Consider the following 18,144-nt stretch of genomic DNA (forward strand, 5'->3'; position numbering starts at 1 on the left):
TGTTACTCACTTCATTGGTGCACAGGAGACACAAAATCATTGAAAATGTATAGTTTGTGCGGGACCTATTGTCTGGCCTGCACGTTCTCCAGATCTAAACTCATTGAACTTTTTATTTGTAGGGTCACTTGAAAACAATTATTATCCCAGAGCTAAGATGGAGCGAACGTTATGAGCAGACGTCATTTGGTGTCTAGACTCTACTCAAATAGGACTTTAAATATGGGCATTATGTGTACTGCCATGCTCATGTTTTAAATTGGTAGTGGGTCAGGCGACTAGTCAAAACACGGATGTGCGGGTGTTTTTGCGGGCTTGGAGGAGATTCCCATATTCTACTAAGATACATTTTAGGAATTATTGATATATTCCGGAAACCAACACCAAAGCGCTGGACTACGACTACCCTCTTACATTCTTTTTGTTCTTCAATATTTTTCGTCCTGTGAATTAAACCGCAAAGACCAAAGTTCCTTAATATTACAGAAGAAATGTACCAAAATTTTAAGGGTTAAGTATATGAGTACAGTAATTTGTTTAAAATACAGCAGCGCTTAAAAGTATTTTGTGCGAGATCGTGCGTATTTGCTTGTTTTCCGCACAAAACCAATCCGCGGTAAGTGTGAAATACCACATTCAGTATTCCCAACGTAACACACATAACAATTTCCCTCTTCTTACCGCTTAAGCGCGACATTCATTCGAAATCGAAAATCGAAAAATCGAAGGAGAATTGGGAGGAAAATTTAAAAGGTACGCAAAACGCGTCCTTGCAAGGGGTTGGGGGCTGTACAAAACTAAATATGTGAGCTCCAAGCCTGTTGGCCACTAGTCTCACTCCGGGTTACGCTGCTCCCCTGAAGGAGCTCTAGAAAATTTTGAAGGGGAAGCCGAAATTGGACGTAACCTCTTAGGTACCACATACGCGAGGGGGGCTGAGATTGATCAGTTGATCACTGAACGGGGCGAGGTGGAGTTGGCTGGTGTTTGCCGTTAGGATGGCAAGACGCCGTCATCTGTTGTTCGATGACAAAGCAGGTGAAGGCCGTCGGAAGAAGCGCCGTGAAATCTAAGCTGCAATTTGAGAGGTCCCTGTCCTTTCAATTTGCGACTTATTGAGTGACCTCGTATGTTTAATAGACTATTAATATTATCTGAACTAGGGCATACATAATTTATAATAAAGGTGGAGTATATATGGGGAAGGGCATATAGGTCCGTGGCCCATTTCTTATAGGGCTCATCCCGACATTTGTCTTACGCCTGAGGAAAACCACGGAATACCTTAGGCAGGATGAGTTGTCTCATACAAGAGACTAGCCAATTTGGCTATTATGTAGGAGGTAATGAGCCTTGTTGATTTGTCTCAATTTCGAGACCAGCCATTTGGCTATATGATGGCTCAATTGCGAAGAGGGGGGAGAGATGTAATTGTTAATTAGGGAGATTCATGGGGATATGAGTGCATTTTACTGCTTTAGGCTTTTAACATATTATTTTTAGAGGCGTTTAACATAGTAATAATTATAAATTGGAAACTTACCACTGCAATTTCACCTAAATTGCACTGTTAATTATTGTTTTTAAATATTTGCAAAAATTAAGTAAAGTCTACTACTCCACAAAAGTTATTGCATTCCTGATGCAAGTAACAATAAGGAAGCCGTGAAAAAATCAACAAGATTCCAGATGCCGATGTTATTACTGCAATATATTATATAAATAATATTGTTAAAATATTAAAATGAAAAATAAATCATTACAAGATGGAGTTTTCATTGCAACTAATTAGAAATTCCTCTTTCAGGTATGTAATAAACGATCTTCGCACAAAATAATGTACGATACACGAGCGGTATGTTTGTTTTCATGTTCTCGGAAATTAAAAAAGCTCAACTACGTTTCGCTTTTTCAATCTTTTCCTCGAACATGAAAACGTCAACATACCGCTCTTGTAACGCATATTACTATTGTAGGATGGCAATTTCGAAACTATGTTGGCATAAAAGGATTCAAAAGAATTTCTCCACTTTGCAATGAAAAGCATGTATTTCTCTTACAAGTAACACTAATGTATACATAATGTGATGAAAACTGATATAAACAACAATTATTTTCGAATGACAAACGCTCAAAAGCATTTTGTAGCTTTGAAAGGAACAGAGTATGAATAAATCCTTTAGTTTTAGAGAAAAAGAACTTAATATTTTGTTGCATAACCACTTGCTTTGATGACATCACTACATCTTCTTGGCATAGAATCCACTAGATTTTCCGGATGCTCCCTTGGAATGTTCATCCACTCTTCCCTTAAAATCTCCAAAACTTGATGTTTATTTGAGTAATGCCTGGAACGAACACGTCGATCCAACTCCTCCTAGAGATGATCTATTGAATTTAAGTCGGGGCTTTGACTTGGCCATTCCAAAATTCTATTTTTTTTCTCTGTAAAAATATTTTTGACATGGGTTGATACATGTTTCGGATCGTTTTTCTGTTGGAAAATCCATTGCCGTGGCATGTATCTCCTTCCATGTGGTACTATATGCTTTCCAGGATATTCCGGTACATGAAACAATCCGTTTTGCCCTCTACTTCAGTCAGAGGTCCAACATCACTTCTGGAGAAAGAATCCCAGACCATGACACCACAACCACCGTGCTTTAATGTAGGAACCTGATACATCTTGTTGCTTCTTTCATTTATAGGACGTCGTACATACGTAATACCAACAGAGGACAATAGATTAAATTTACTCTCGTCACTCCATAAGATGCGAGACCAGTCTTGAGAGGTCCACTTGGAAAATGTTTCTGCGCACTTCAGTCTGGCCTTTCAATTTTTTTCAGATATAAGTGGCTTTCGGCTAGGCCGCCTAGCATGTAAACCTTGAGTACTTAGGCGACGCTTTACTGTTGAAAAATGAAGATTTAATCCATAATGTGTTTCCAGATCGTTCCGTATTGCCATTGCCGAATTCAGTGGGGTAGCAGAAGACTGCTTTTTATGATTCTATCTACCCTGTTTGAAGTTTTCCGAGGCCGACCTGATCGGGGCTTATTATTTACATTGCCTGTTTGTTTATAACGCCGATACCACACACTCACTAGTTGTTGTGGTATACCAAAATCCTTGGCAACAGAGGACTGTGTTTTGCCTTGTCGAAGGACATTAGTGCAGCTTCCCTTAATTCCACTGGATATTCTATTTGTTTCGGCAGGCCTTCAATCTACAGGGTGTTTAAAAAATACGGGACATAATTTCAGGTATGTATTTCCCACATGTAGACAATCAAAATAGTTCATTACAACATGTGTCCGGAAATGCTTCATTTCCGAGTTATGGCCTTCACAACATTGAAATTCACCGGAACGTTTTTCTTTCCGCAGGTCGTTGTCATTACAGAAGATGTTCAAAATGTCCACCTCCTGCTTGAATACAGACCTCACATCGATGTCTCATTGACCTGCGAACACGATCCCAAACTCCAGGAGTATTGGTATGTCCTCAGAACATGCCACAATTCGATTCCGAAGGGATTCCAAATCAGGCACCGGAGACGAATAAACCAATGATTTTAAATGGCCCCACAAGTAGAAATCGAGAGGGTTCAGATCAGGTGAGCGTGGAGGCCAAGCAATTCGGCCACCTCTACCTATCCATCGATCAGGAAACCTTCGATCCAAGTACCGGCGAGCCGTACGACTGAAGTGTGCAGGAGCGCCATCATGCAAGAAGTGAATGTGTTGACGATTGATCAGTGGAGTGTCTTCTAAAACATGAGGTATGGTGTTTTCCAGGAAGTTTGTGTACGCCTGCCCCGTAAGTCTGTTTACAAGTACATGGGGTCCAACTAATCGATCACCAATGATACCGCTCCACATGTTGAGGGAGAACCGCACCTGGTGATGAGATGGAACAGTTGCACATGGGTTTTCATACGCCCATACATGCTGATTGTGGAAATTTGTTATGCCATCTCGTGTGAACTGTGCTTCATCTGTAAATAATACTAAGGCAGGAAAGTTCGAATTTACACCACACTGCTGCAAGAACCACTGACAGAACCTAACTCGTGCAGCGTAATCTGCTGGTGACAGGGCCTGTACACGTTGCAAATGATAAGGATACAATTGATATTCTTTCAACAGTCTCCAGACAGTCGTATGAGGAACATTGACTTGCAACGCTACCCTTCGTGTGCTGATAGAAGGAGTCATGTTCACAGCCTCCAGAATCTCCTCCTGTACTTCTGGAGCTGTAGATCTTGGTCGTCCCCTTCCCAAACCAGGAGAGTTAAATTTTCCATACTCGCACAGACGGTAATGGAGACGTACAAATGTCTTCCGATTGGACATTGTCGCTGTAGATACCTCTCCTGGTACAAAGGACGAGCCAGCGCAGCATTGCCGTCCGCCTTACTGTACATGAAGTTTATCTCTGCCAGCTCTTGATTTGAATACATGTCACACAGTCAAACGCCTACACAACACTGAATGTAACCTTCGCCTCGGAATGAACTGTCAGAGTGCCCTCTTAATGTCTCCTTTGACGGCAACGACCTGCGGAAAGAAAAACGTTCTGGTGAATTTCAATGTTGTGAAGGCCATAACTTGGAAATAAAACATTTCCGGACACATGTTGTAATGAACTATTTTGAATGTCTACATGTGGGAAATACATACCTGAAATTATGCCCCGTATTTTTGAAACACTCTGTATAAGAACAAGTTATTACATGCAGGACACTAAAAATGTTACATTTATGTCTGTAGAATGTATTACCAAATACTTATGAGCCAGATAAATTGAAAGTGTTATTGATGTAAACAAAACTTACGGGTATTCAGACAGTGTGACAACAGCAACGTGAATCACCTTCTTCTTCTTCTTTTGTTTTCTGACGCTATATCGATCCTCTTTCGTTCGATTTTGGCGTCGTGTTTTGTGAAAACAATTTTCACTGTAATATCAAAGTATATTGAGAGTCTGACTGTGTGTTGTTGTTTTTTTTTAATTTTCATTTTACAGATTTTCATGTGAGTATATAAGAGTTTTCCTATCTGGATTTCATTTTCAACTAATATCTCTGGAATCTTCCAGGGTCCCAATCCTAGTTTTTGGCTGATGTCGTGTAATAGTTCGTCTATGGATTGTTTATGGAGTTGACATGGCTTATTTCTCCCAACTGTCCCTTAGTAACTGACATAGTCGTACGACTCACTTTGTTATTGCAGTAGATAAACAGTGCTGGTAACCAAAAAGTCGTATTACAAAATACTTCTGAGCGCTACTGTATACTTTGAGAAGTTTTAAAGCAAATGAGAGAATTAGACTAACATGCGGTTTAATATGCTAACGTGGAAGTGACGCAAGACCCTGTCTATTGCCAACAGTATGAAGCCAAATTTAAATAACATTTCATAATCTAGATGACACAGAATGACCACCAAAGCCACCATATTTCACTCTACACAGTTTCTTCCTGCTGAGTCCCACAAAAGAATTATAACTATTCTAAGAAATGCTAAGACATATTTTGGCTGCTTCAGATCAAATAAGTAATTATCTCCGTAAAATTGCTCTGTTACACAGTGTGTACACAAGAATAGGCACCGCTGATTGCAGGAAAACGTCGATTTGACAAAGGCTCATAGAAGAAAACCTTGATTAAAAATGATCTGGTTCTCCAGGTTGGGAGTTATAGCGATAAGCTTGTTCCCTGTCCAACATAAACAGTGTAAACTGCCAGAAAAAAAAAAACAAAGAAATGAAAAGAAAGCACAAGGTCTTCTGGCGGAGACAACCAAGAAAACAAGAGGAGATAAAAATTATTATTATTATTATTATTATTATTATTATTATTATTATTATTATTATTATTATTATTATCATTATCAAATAAGGCACCGGCGTAGCTCAGTAGGCTAAGGCACTTGCCTGCGGATACAGAGTTGCGCTCGGGCGCGGGTTCGATTCCCGCTCGTGTTGATCACTGGTTGTGTTTTTCCGAGGTTTTCTCAACGTGTAAGGCGAATGTCACGTAATTTATGGCGAATTCTCGGTTTCGTATGGCTAAATACCATCTCGCTAACACTAATACCATCGTGCTAAATGACCGAGTAGTTGATACAGCGGCGTTAAATAACAAATTATTATTATTATTATTATTATTATTATTATTATTATTATTATTTATTTATTTATTATTTTGCTAATAATTGTAACATAAAATATAATATATACAGAAAAACTTTAGCTCGCCCCTGAAAGAGTAGAACTCGTGGTCAGGGGCGGATTCCTGAATTGAAATTATTATTATTATTATTATTATTATTATTATTATTATTATTATTATTATTATTATTATTATTGTTGTTGTTGTTGTTATACAAGTCAACTGAGAAAAATCTGCCACACCTTGTGTGTGAGGCCTGCATTGTGCTACTGCGAGAAAGTGCAGACCAAGAGTGGGACGTGTATTCATAATTCAAGCACAGCAGCAAACTACAAGCACAACAGAATTATATAGACTTCTGTAACGCTAATTCCTCTAGTGCTAAGACCATCACAAACTTGGTGGACCTTCTGCAGGAGCAGCAAAATTCCCTAAGATCTTATTTCACTCTCGAGGTTTTGGCGCGAAATGAGGCTTTGAGTTACTGGCAATATTTAACAACATCATAAGGTTAATTTAACTTTCTTCGCTTTACCGAAATTTTCGAATGCAAATGAATTATTCGAGAGTGACAAAATTGTGTTGGATGACCTCCACGCGAAAATGAAAATGAAGGAAATCTACGAATTTTACTAGCTTGTTATCTGCACGAGGCTTGTTAAAGAGTTTGCATTTAAAAAAACAATGTACAACCTGATGACCAAAAACTATTCGTTCCTCTTCAAAATGTGTACGTGATCGGCGCTATGAATAGTACTGGGCACTTCAATTTTATTGTATTTGTTTATTTATTTAACTAATAACTGTAACATAAAATATAATATAAACAGAAAAAACTTCACCTCGCCCCTGAAAGAGTAGAATTCGTGCTCAGGGGCGGACTCCTGAATTGAAATTAAGATATATATGATGCAATTTGTCTTGTGTCCACTACGCAATAAGAATAAATAAATTTAAAATTTCAATTTTTCATTATTTATAAAATCCATACATAACTTTTTTAATTTAATAATAGAAGTATTAGAATTGACAAGATTAGGATATTTAAATATAAATTTGTTATATATTCTTGGTTCTAAATTCCTACTATGATTAGCTACTGTAGCAGTGTTGCATTTTGGTTCAAACACTCTTAAAGATGATTCATAACTATGAAAACACAATTCAAAATTATTTCGATTTTTATGTATGAATTTTATCAATACAATATTATAAATTTGTCTTATTCTAAAAACAATTTCTGAGATGGAAAATCAATAGGTTCATGAAGACATATTTTAATTATTTTCTTCTGTAAAATTAAAAACAGACATGAAATATCGAGGTTTGTGTTGTTGCCATTGGTAATATTCTAGTTATTAGTGTAATGTGTATTTTAAGCTAATATGGGCCAACAAACGTAAGTGTTCTGCCACAGGGAAAGCCTATCATTGCAAACCCAACATTCTCCAATGTTTCCTATTTTCTGCCTTTCTCTTAGTCGCCTTATATAACTTAATGCCCTTTATCATCTGATATCTTCTTCTGCCCCGAACTCTTCTCCCTTTCACCATTCTTTCAAGTGCATCTTTCAGTAGGCAGTTTCAGCATCATTCTTTTTTCACCCACTCTTTCCAATACAGCTTCATTTCTTATTCTTTTTGTTCATTTCACAAACTCCATTCTTCGCCACATTCACATTTCAAAATACTTCTAGTCGTTTCTCTTCACTTCGTCGTAATGTCCAGGGGCTAATATAGTCAACTAAATAGGGTAAAAGTAACCCTATCATTACTGGTAGCGAGATACTAAAGTTAGACCATAAATGTCGCGTATCGGTCGGATAGAATAATCGCAAACAATCAAAATTTGCCCGCTATCTTTCTGGCCCACTCTCGGTCGGCAGTTCCGAGTCATAACAGGTTTCGCACGCAGTTGAGTTATGAGTGTGGGGCTAGTTTGTGTGTATATATATATATATATATATATATATATATATATTACTCTGTGCCTCGTTCATTGTATAATGTTTAGAATACCTTTGTTCGTAACACGTGGAAACAACTTTATCGATGGGCAGGAGACAAAAAAAAAAAAAGCAATGAAAAACATTCATACAATCATCTGTCTCATTTTGTTTTGGTTTGAAGTTATAATGATGTTTGTACCTCACTAATTTGAAACTGCTTACCGTTACAGGCAGTGCTCAAAATGGCCAATTTAGCATGAACTCAAGTCTGTTGTCGATGTGTTGCAGACTGCCGTAGGCTATTTTTTTAACTAGCAGGTGTTCGTCGGATAAGTTGCCAGACATCTTGGATAAGCTCACGAAGTATTTTTCATATTGGGACTGGAATGTGAAGAAACAATTGTTTTGAAGTGACCCCAAAAATAAAAGTCGAATGGGTTTAGAACTGGAGAACGCGCAGGCCAGACAACAGCTCCCGTACAAACTAAAGGCCTACACCTACGTGACGTGTACATTTGTTCAGTAGTAGTTAGTAGCAAATAGTTATATTTAAATTTTCAGCGTTTTTGTGTCTCCTGTCCACCGTTGAAGTGAGTCACAAATGTTAAGTATTCTATTTTAGTAGAATTCTATATATGTTATTTAAGAACAAAGAATATTCATTTAGGAGAGTTATGTGAGAAAAGATTCATACAATTTATGGAAGAGGTAATTTCATCGTAATTATTACGGGATACACATTCCATCACCAAAAATCAATGTTTAAGTTAGTAACGAAAGTGCGAAGATATGCTATTCTTACAGACAAGAAGCCTACAAACACGCGCCCAATCTTCTTTTAACAGAGGAAAAATTGAAGGGTTCAGAGCCATAGTGGGCCAAGCACCATTTATTAAAAACGGAGAAAGCAAGGTTCAAAGGTAAGTGGATACCATAGCTTAATGAAGATTGATATGTCACATAGTTTTAATATGCATACTTTATATTACTTGCTATATGTTTCATTAAATTATAATAATAACTTAATTATAACCCTTGTATTCTTCGCTTTTTATTTATGGCGCTTGGCCCACTATGGCTCTGAACCCTTCAATTTGCGACACGGGGTACCTATTATAAAATTGTAATTGCACGTAGTTTTCCACTAATTCTTCAACAGGATAGATACATAAGAGCTGAGGATGAACAGTTCCTTCGTGTGATGTAGTGGTGAGTATCATTTGAATATTTATAATAAGTAATTAGGGTATGTCAGTAAAGTAACTTATTGAAACAATAGAATCCGAGCTGCAGGCACCGTGCTCTGCCGACGAAAAAACACTGCCGGATCAATCTGACTGATGGACAACAGTTAGGAAAGGGAAGCGGTGAAGATCACAAAAAAACTTATAAATCAATGCGGAATAGCTGCCTAAACTCAAGTAAAGCTCAACTGGTGTTCATAATGATGATGATAAACAGGAGGAAATGTAGGAAAAGGGACAGCAGGAGAAGAACTATGGGAGGAAACCCGAATGTATTTTCAGTAAGGACATTTCAACGTATCACATACCTACACCATATATTTATTAAAATTATTACATTCCATTTGAACTACAATGGCGACGTGGTCTACGCGCTGGGGGCAATGCCGGTGGTGGACAATATCCAGTCCAGGTAGTAAGTGACCCTGGCGAAGGCTGCGGGCCAACCGATCTCGCAGCCAAAAGAGATGCCGAAAGACACCACCCCGACTTGTGTCGGACGCCCATCCGCATCCTCAATGATAAGTGGTCCGCCACTATCACCCTGGAAGTAAACATTTCCATTAATTAAGGAAAAAATCTGTCACGAATTAGTGCTAATTATTTGCCGTCTCCTTGAGTAGAACAATATATAATAATTTTAATGTTACCATGTACAGAAAGGTATAGGCCTACATGCAAACTGCAAGATAATTATGTATATAAGTCACATTTCAAGCCAGCTATTATGATTTGGAAGCATGGGCAATTTAAAGAAAATTCGAAAGAGAATTCATGCAGCAGAGATGAGATTCCTTCGCAGCACAGTACAGAAACCAAGCCGAGATAGAGAGTAAACGAAGAAATATAAAATATTTTGTGAATTGCAACAATGCAAGACATATTGAAAGGTAACAAAATTAGTGATTTCGACATATTATGATGATGGACGATGAATGATTTACCAAGCAAATATCGACATTAAAATTTAATTGACGGTAAATTCTTAGAAGACCTGGGATAAGATGGAAATTTCAGGTGAAACAGGACGGAAAGAATAGAAAAACCTTTGACGGAAGCGATGAAAGAGTACATGTGGAAGGTATGATGACATTTCACACTGGACGCCCATCAACTGGGACACGAAGATGAAGATAATGTCATAGCTCTTGAGTTCTCCTTTGACTGATTTTCTTTACTTGGATACAAATTATCGTTCTGAGATGGGAAAACATATTACTGAAATTTGATCTATGTCCTAATACAGTGGTCGTCAGCACTCGCTGAAATGGGTAAAGGGAGCCTTCCCATGTGCCCCGTCGTGCAGCAGGAAGAGATAGAGAGCATACCCGCTATAAGTATCCTTCAAGGAAAACTCAGCTCGGACTCCTCGCGGCGCGCATGTTATACCCCTCTTACTCTCCTGCAGTAGGCGTGAGAGCATGCTGGGAACGGGCGCATATGTCATCTGCGCACTGAGATTTCCTTGTTGGATGCCTATAGCAGCTACAAATGCACCATACTGCAGTGTGTTCTCCGAGGGTAAGAGACGCTAGCCCCAGGGTGCTCTGTGCTGATGACCGCTGTCCTAATACAAACGAAGCTATTGACATTTAACTGTGGTGCAGCTTCTGAAAGTTATCATTAATTTTCGAGGTAACATACTACAGGGTCATTTTAGCTAACATATAAGGCAAAATAAGAGAAAAAGTTGGCTCTTGCACTATGTTAATACCAGGGCCGAAATATATAGGTTACTTAGCTTTCTAGTATAATATTATTGCAATATGACTTTATAAATATCAATTATCATTCCTTCAATGATTATTTCACTTCAATAAGGCTACACGGGTGAAACAAAACAAATATTACAATTTGAAATTAAACGTTAGTTTTAGGGAACTATGTTTCGTGTTATAATTTTACAAAACTTCCACTCCTTCCCACTTCCTTCTAGAAGTCTTCTGCTAGGAATTGAGGATTACCCCCACCCCAACCGTCCCTTCCTGTCGGTTTTAGTTTCGTGCAGACGAGTGCCACAAGATGTATTAGACCAAAGCTGGGCACCAAGAGCGGATTCTACTCTCTCACGGGGAGCCATATGATTTCTTTTCATCCCCTTTTTCCCCGCCGAACACCGCGAAGCGTAGATTTCGTGACTGATGAATATTAAGCGTCACCTTTTAGAGTCTGGATGCGCTCCCGATGCCCAGCCCTGTATTAGACTGTGGCCACAAGTTTGGAGCTGAAATATACTCACGTTGCAGGTGCTCTTGCCTCCCGTCCCCGACACGCAAATGTGACCATCGTTGATTGCGCCGAAGTACAGCACCCCACACACGTAGTTGGTGATGATAGGTGTGCTCACCCAGCGCAGGACGGGGCTGATGGACTCGGAATCTACGAAGAAAGCAAGACGAGAATTCGCAGCTATTCTTTGCTGTCGTCGGCGAACAAACTGTTGTTTTAGACAAGATCGCAATTTAATATGTAATGATAACTGGAATTAAGATTACTGAGTGGGCTGTTCAACTTTCGAAAAATAAGAAGGCAACCGGCGTGGCTCAGTCGGTTAAGGCGCTTGCCTACCGGTCTGAAGTTGCGCACGGGCGCGGATTCGATCCCCGCTTGGGCAGATTACCTGGTTGCGTTATTTCCGAGGTTTTCCCCAACCGTAATGCGAATGCAAGATAATTTATGGCTAATCCTTGGCCTCATGCTGTCAAATACCATCTCGCTATCACCAATCTCATCGACTCTAAATAACCTAGTAGTTGGTACAGCGTCGTTAAATAACCCACTAAAATAACAAGGAGAATCAATGTAGTTCCGCGTTTTACGGAAAAGAAGGTAGGCATGACATTACCTTCGCGCAAATTCACGCCGATCCAAATGGCTAAATTTCTACAATTGAGGGGAGTTTGTCTTTAACGGGGTAAACAATTGCAATTCTTTCATTTCTTTATATCAATGAGCGATGGTTTCTGAACATTTTTATATATAACGCACACAGGATGGAAGTAGCGTAATATAACTGTGTAGTATTAATAACTTATTCTTTGAATATTCTAATATCTAATATTCTAAAGTCTAATATTTTAATACTATAAATTTCTAATATAATTATTTTTCTCAGGAAAAAAAAACACACACAAAAAGTTAACACTGATTTACTCGATAAGTACTATACATACGATTTTGATTCCTACTCTTACCAATAGGGAAAGTGAAAAAGGAATTATGTCTGCTTCTGAAGTATTTAATAAGATAAATAATTTTCCAAAGAATTTGGAAAGAAAACTAACACGTATCTTTATTTTCTGTCACTAGGCAAACTGGCAACACTGCTGCGCGACTAAGGGATGGAATTCTGATATTCTTCAGACCCGAATGCATGTTAAATTTAATTCATACGTACTGTCGGAATCTCTTCCCCAGCCACTGGCGACGGCCATCACATCAGCGAATGTTTCGTCCTTCTGCGAGAGCCTTGGTAGGCGCAGCGTCTGGATATTTTGCGACAGTTGGACGCTAGAGGGCAGGCGCAGCAACGCGACGTCGTTGCTAATGCGCTGGGGATCCCATGCGGGATGCACGTGCTTCTCTGTCACGTCAAAACGCACCTGCGTGTCTTCTGTTTCCATAACGCGATGCGCCCCCAGGATCACAGTGAAGCTATCGGCTCTGCGTTAACACACATAAAAATCTCTAAAGTTTATATCTGTTTACGAAGATAGACTTGGAAAGAGTTGTTTGTCCAGTTAGAAGCAATGCTCTTAAACCAAAATAATTTCTTCAGATTTCAGTGAATACGTGATCGTAAATGCTGATGTATTTGCTATGTACTCACGCATCTGCGCAGTGAGCGGCGGTCAATACCCATTCGGGAGAAAGGAGGGAGCCACCGCAGAATCCCGTGCCGTCGGGGGTATGGACGAGCACGGCGGCCTGGTACGGGAACTGGTGGGGCGCTGCCTCCTCGCCTCCTGTGATCCTTGAGCCAGCTGTCCAAATGTTACATCTTTAGTTACTTTCGACAGCAAACCAAGAGGTGAATACAATGTTATTGTAGTTAACAATGACAACTAAGATACATTTTGGGCATGACTGATATATTCCGGAAACCAACACCAGAGTGCTGGAGTACGACTGGCCTCTTCCCTTCTTTTTAGTCTTCAATAATTTTCGTCCCTTGAATTAAACCGCAAAGACCAAAGTTCCTTAATATTACTGAAGAAATCCACCATAATTTTAATGGTGAAGTATATGAGTAGAGTAATTTGTTTAAAATATAACTTGAGAAGGTTTGAAGCAAATGTGAGAATTATTCTAGCATGCGGTTTAATATGCTAACGTGGAAGTGTCGCAAGACCATGTCTATTGCCAACAGTATGAAGCCAAATTTAATTAACATTTCATACTCTAGGTGACACGGAATGACCACCAAAGTCACCATATTTCATCTGCACAGATTCTTCCTACCGAGTCTCATAAAGGACTTATAACTATGAAGCTTGGTTTGATTCCAAACAAGAAATGCTAAGACATATTTGGCTGCTACAGATCAAAAAAGGAATTATCTCGGTAAATTTGCTCTATTACACAGTCCGTACACAGGAATAGGAAAATGTTTGTGTAAATTACACGACAGTTCAATGTCTTTACTTTGCAAATCTAGTGCTTTAAATAAAATTCTTTGTACTCAAAATTAGTTGCTATCCTGTTTTCGCCTAATCATTCTACATGGCTGACACACTTTCAATCTAGCTAGTTTTATTCGCCAGCAAACTCAGAACCGCTTTGGAAGACAGACTGAACAGCAGTAGGCCTAATCCGTATCACTTTCCATCGCGACATTGTCTTAGGATACGTACATGTTGAAGCAATGATAAACGATAAGAGAAACGACCTAGCGACGCTTCGATAGTATCAAAGAATCAAGTATCATGTATTCATATCGGAGCAACGAGAACTTGGTAAGCATTTTGATTTATCACTACAAGAGTAGAAGACATTCTGTAAGTTACATCCACGTAATGAAAGAAGATATACAGAAAATATCAGCTGCTAGGTTGAAGGTTAACATAACTTTATACGAAAAAAATTGAATACAACTCGAGGACTATCTTATTCCAAAGCTTATAAATCCATTCTGATGTGATTGGTTCTTTTATTCCATAACGGATCACGTATAAGTACTCAACTGATCAAGTTGTCAGTACCCATGATAATTAATTTAATACCTATGCCGAAATAATCATAAATCTATTTAGGCTATACTCTGATATATTGATAACCAAGGGTCATTATACAGATTATTATCATCTGAATATGAACGATAAGAACGAGGAAAATGGAATATTTCTATTTCGTCGCTTTTATCGTTACTCCAATATGCACATCTCAAAGATTGTGCATGCTTCAATTACATCTGATGTAGTATCGCTGGTACCTTAATAAAGAAACGTAGTAAATGAACTAAAATCTACGTACCATTTGGCAACACCTTTGGCAGTGGAAGGTTGGGCAGTTGTGGTTCTAGGGATAGTAAGTTGGACCAATCGACGGCAACCTGAAATAAGAAGTAATGTTTGTACAGAATCAGAGATAGTTCTAATGGCACGACAATCACGTCTTGATTTGTGTTGAAAGAAACTGATGAGGGTGCTCTGAAGTTTATGCCATTTCTTCCAAGGAAATTTCAGGATATTATCTTGGAATAGGTTATTTTCCCATTGTCCGAACTTTGTCATTCACTTAATTTATTATCTGGTTACATTTGTATCGATGATTTCCAGTGCCATAAGGACGTGCGAATTTTTTTGTCATATTGAATACTGCATGTGGAAATCATGCCCTGCAGCAATTCTGAGAACACCTCGTTTCCTTGATGGGAAAGAAACAACTCGAAGTTTATTAACGGAAAATAATATTTTACAAATATAATTTCCGAATTTTATTACTTTTATAGTTTTAAAATTTGACCTATAAAATGAAAAAAATCTCTGACATTTCAATTCTATGTTATACGAATTACATAAACTGGTCTGATATTGCAATGCCTAAATATTTCCAGATGTTGATGGAAGAAATATAAGATTTTAAATTTCGTTACCGAAAGCATGCAGTGTCTGTTGGCTTTGAGTATCTCAACATTTTCAACCCTGGCGCTTCAATTTGCTTGAATGTTAGTCATTTATTAGTATATATTTGTAGTACATATATTATTGTGTTTGAAGTTATTTAAAAATTGGTGAACGGCGCATCATCAGAGATGCGGGTTTAAAATCCGCATGAATAATTTAGTGGCCGATTAGCTCGAGGCACTCCCGTTTCCTCAGCCATCATTCTACCGTGTCTAATACTCAGGGTTAGGTCTCATTGCCACCGTAATGTGATGCTGAATAGCAGAGCAAAAGAAATTATTAGTTCAACAAGTGAAACCGACTGTTACAAGAACAAATAGGAATGCATATATTATGCTCTTTAACATGTAATAGTGGTTACTTTGCATATTTAATAAATTAACGATTTAGTAACAATCTCGAGGATGCCAATTCTAGTACAACGTAACTGTTTACACTAAAGTATCTTGAGAATATTTATTTTATGCGCAATGAATAGGCCTGCAGAGGCAAGAAGCTTTTGTAAATTGAACAAAATGATTAAGACGCTCGTCTCACAGAAGCTAAAGCTAATGTTCATGGTATCGATATTTATCTTCTAGGCGCATAGAGACTATAAATGTAGAATCCCTTCCTTTTGTGCCCAGGACTACAAAATAATACAGTAGTCTGCATTAGCTATAGCAGTCTCTTACCCGGAACAAAAATGATTCCATTTTATAGAAGATTTGCTGTTTCGGACATTAAATATTCTTTTCACATAAATATTATTATGACTGAACGAATTTGCAGGAAAAGTTGCGATATCCAATATCTACAACGTAGAATAGAGAAATAGGCCTACAGACAGAATATTGCCGCTCGTGTAATTGAAGGGTTCAGAGCCACAATGGGCCAAGCGCCATTTATTAAAAACGGAGAAAGCAAGAGTTAAAGTTAAGTGAATACCATAGTTTAATGAAGATTGGCATATCATTTAGTATTAATGTGTACACTTTATACTACTTGCTATATGTTTCCATTGAATTATGGTAATAACTTCATTTTAACCCTTCTTTTCTACGGTTTTAGTAAATGGCGCTTGGCCCACTATGGTTCTGAACCCTTCAATTCTTTACCTACGTTTCAAAATTCGATTTGTACTTCTTAAAATACTTGTATTTAGTGTTCCATAAAGAGAAAATAGAAATAAATATATTTCAACTCAATTTATCTGTTATAGGCCTATACGGTTAAATTTATCTTAATTTTTTTTAACAAAACAATTTCGGCATCACGTTTTCCTATATTGACGTATACTCTCGTTCTATATAGAATCAGAGGACAGACACTTCAAACTGGAGAAGAAGGAGAAACATGAACCAGAAAGTACAATCAAGATGAAAGCAGCTCTGAAGAAGCTTCTTTCGGAAAATCATTATAAGTATATTTATGTTTATTTACGTTAGAATATTTGGACGATTTGTATCGTACATTTGCTACACTTAAAGTAACATTCTTGTTAAGCCATTTCATGTTTGCGTGCTTCGGTTTACTTCGAGTGCGATTCCTGTTCCAATTATTCGAAATATTCCACGCTACTACTAACAAAGAAATAACCATGTAGTTACTGAATCCATTTGATGTGTTATATCCAACGATAATAGTCATATTACTTCATTTTGAAATACTGTTCAAGAATACAATTCTTTTCTACAATGCACAAAATTAAAATTGGACCACATACTGCAGAAAGGAACCAACCTACAAACAAATTTGCAGTCTCGATAATAAAATAATTAATTCCAAGGATCCATATTTTACACAAAAACACTACGTATAGCACGCTTTTGGTTAAAGCAGTATGTCGTTAAATTTACCTGTGAATTAATCACTCACTTTTAACTTTTTTTCTTAGTTTATGTATAAAGTGGGTTTGGTTCTTTCGCAAAATATGGTCCAAAATTAAGGTATATATATAAAAGTAGGGACCATACCTTCAGAATTACAAACTATACAACTAATACGACTATTTATAGTAGTAGTAGTGCTATTAATATCGGTACCATTACTATTACTAGTAATATTCCTACTATACCTCGGCCGTCGCTGTTGAGACCAAAAGCAGGAATGCAAGTAGAGCCATCTTCTTGTTTCTCGACGAATACTGACTTACTGATTTGTTGCTTCCTTTATATACTCAGCCAATTGTAATTTCTACGCCTTCCAACGAAGCATGTTTGTTAATACATTGACACTACCAAAGATAAGCTTAAAGTACTTACTGTATTGAAAATAATCCCAAATACTTAGATGGAATTTAATATTTCTTAACTAGAAACCACTGCATCTTGTGTTAAGATAAAGGAAATGACAACTCATTGCAGATTTCACTTCTGACGATTTCAAAATAAACATTAAACTGTTGTAATATGAACTTGGTCTCAACAAAAGAAAAAAATGTCTCGTATATAATTATCTTCTATCATAAAAACAAATAAATTATTCCCTGGTCTATACATTCAAAGTAATAGGCTTGAGTCCTTCACAAAAGGATCATCATAACTTACGTGAAGTCTATCATTCATTCATTATCTTCCATAGATCTTACATGACCAATGAAGCTTTAAGATGTGGAACAAGTCAAAATTTTACAATATTACAATTACATTTTTACAAATTTTTACAATA

The 18,144-nt window shown here is 37.7% G+C and overlaps 1 protein-coding gene across 1 annotated transcript; it reads right to left on the reverse strand.

Moving 5' to 3' along the window:
• Positions 1-9,668: 9,668 nt before the first annotated feature.
• LOC138707344 (brachyurin-like) lies at positions 9,669-17,684 on the reverse strand. The gene is made up of 6 exons (XM_069836631.1): positions 17,552-17,684; positions 14,843-14,921; positions 13,200-13,353; positions 12,768-13,033; positions 11,610-11,749; positions 9,669-9,914 (listed from the first exon to the last, which is right to left on the reverse strand). The coding sequence occupies exons 1-6, from the start codon at positions 17,597-17,599 to the stop codon at positions 9,738-9,740; spliced, it is 864 nt and encodes a 287-aa protein (XP_069692732.1). The 5' UTR covers positions 17,600-17,684; the 3' UTR covers positions 9,669-9,737.
• Positions 17,685-18,144: the final 460 nt, after the last annotated feature.

This window comes from Periplaneta americana, chromosome 10 (assembly GCF_040183065.1).
Source record: "Periplaneta americana isolate PAMFEO1 chromosome 10, P.americana_PAMFEO1_priV1, whole genome shotgun sequence".
NCBI classification, from domain to species: Eukaryota; Metazoa; Arthropoda; class Insecta; order Blattodea; family Blattidae; genus Periplaneta; species Periplaneta americana.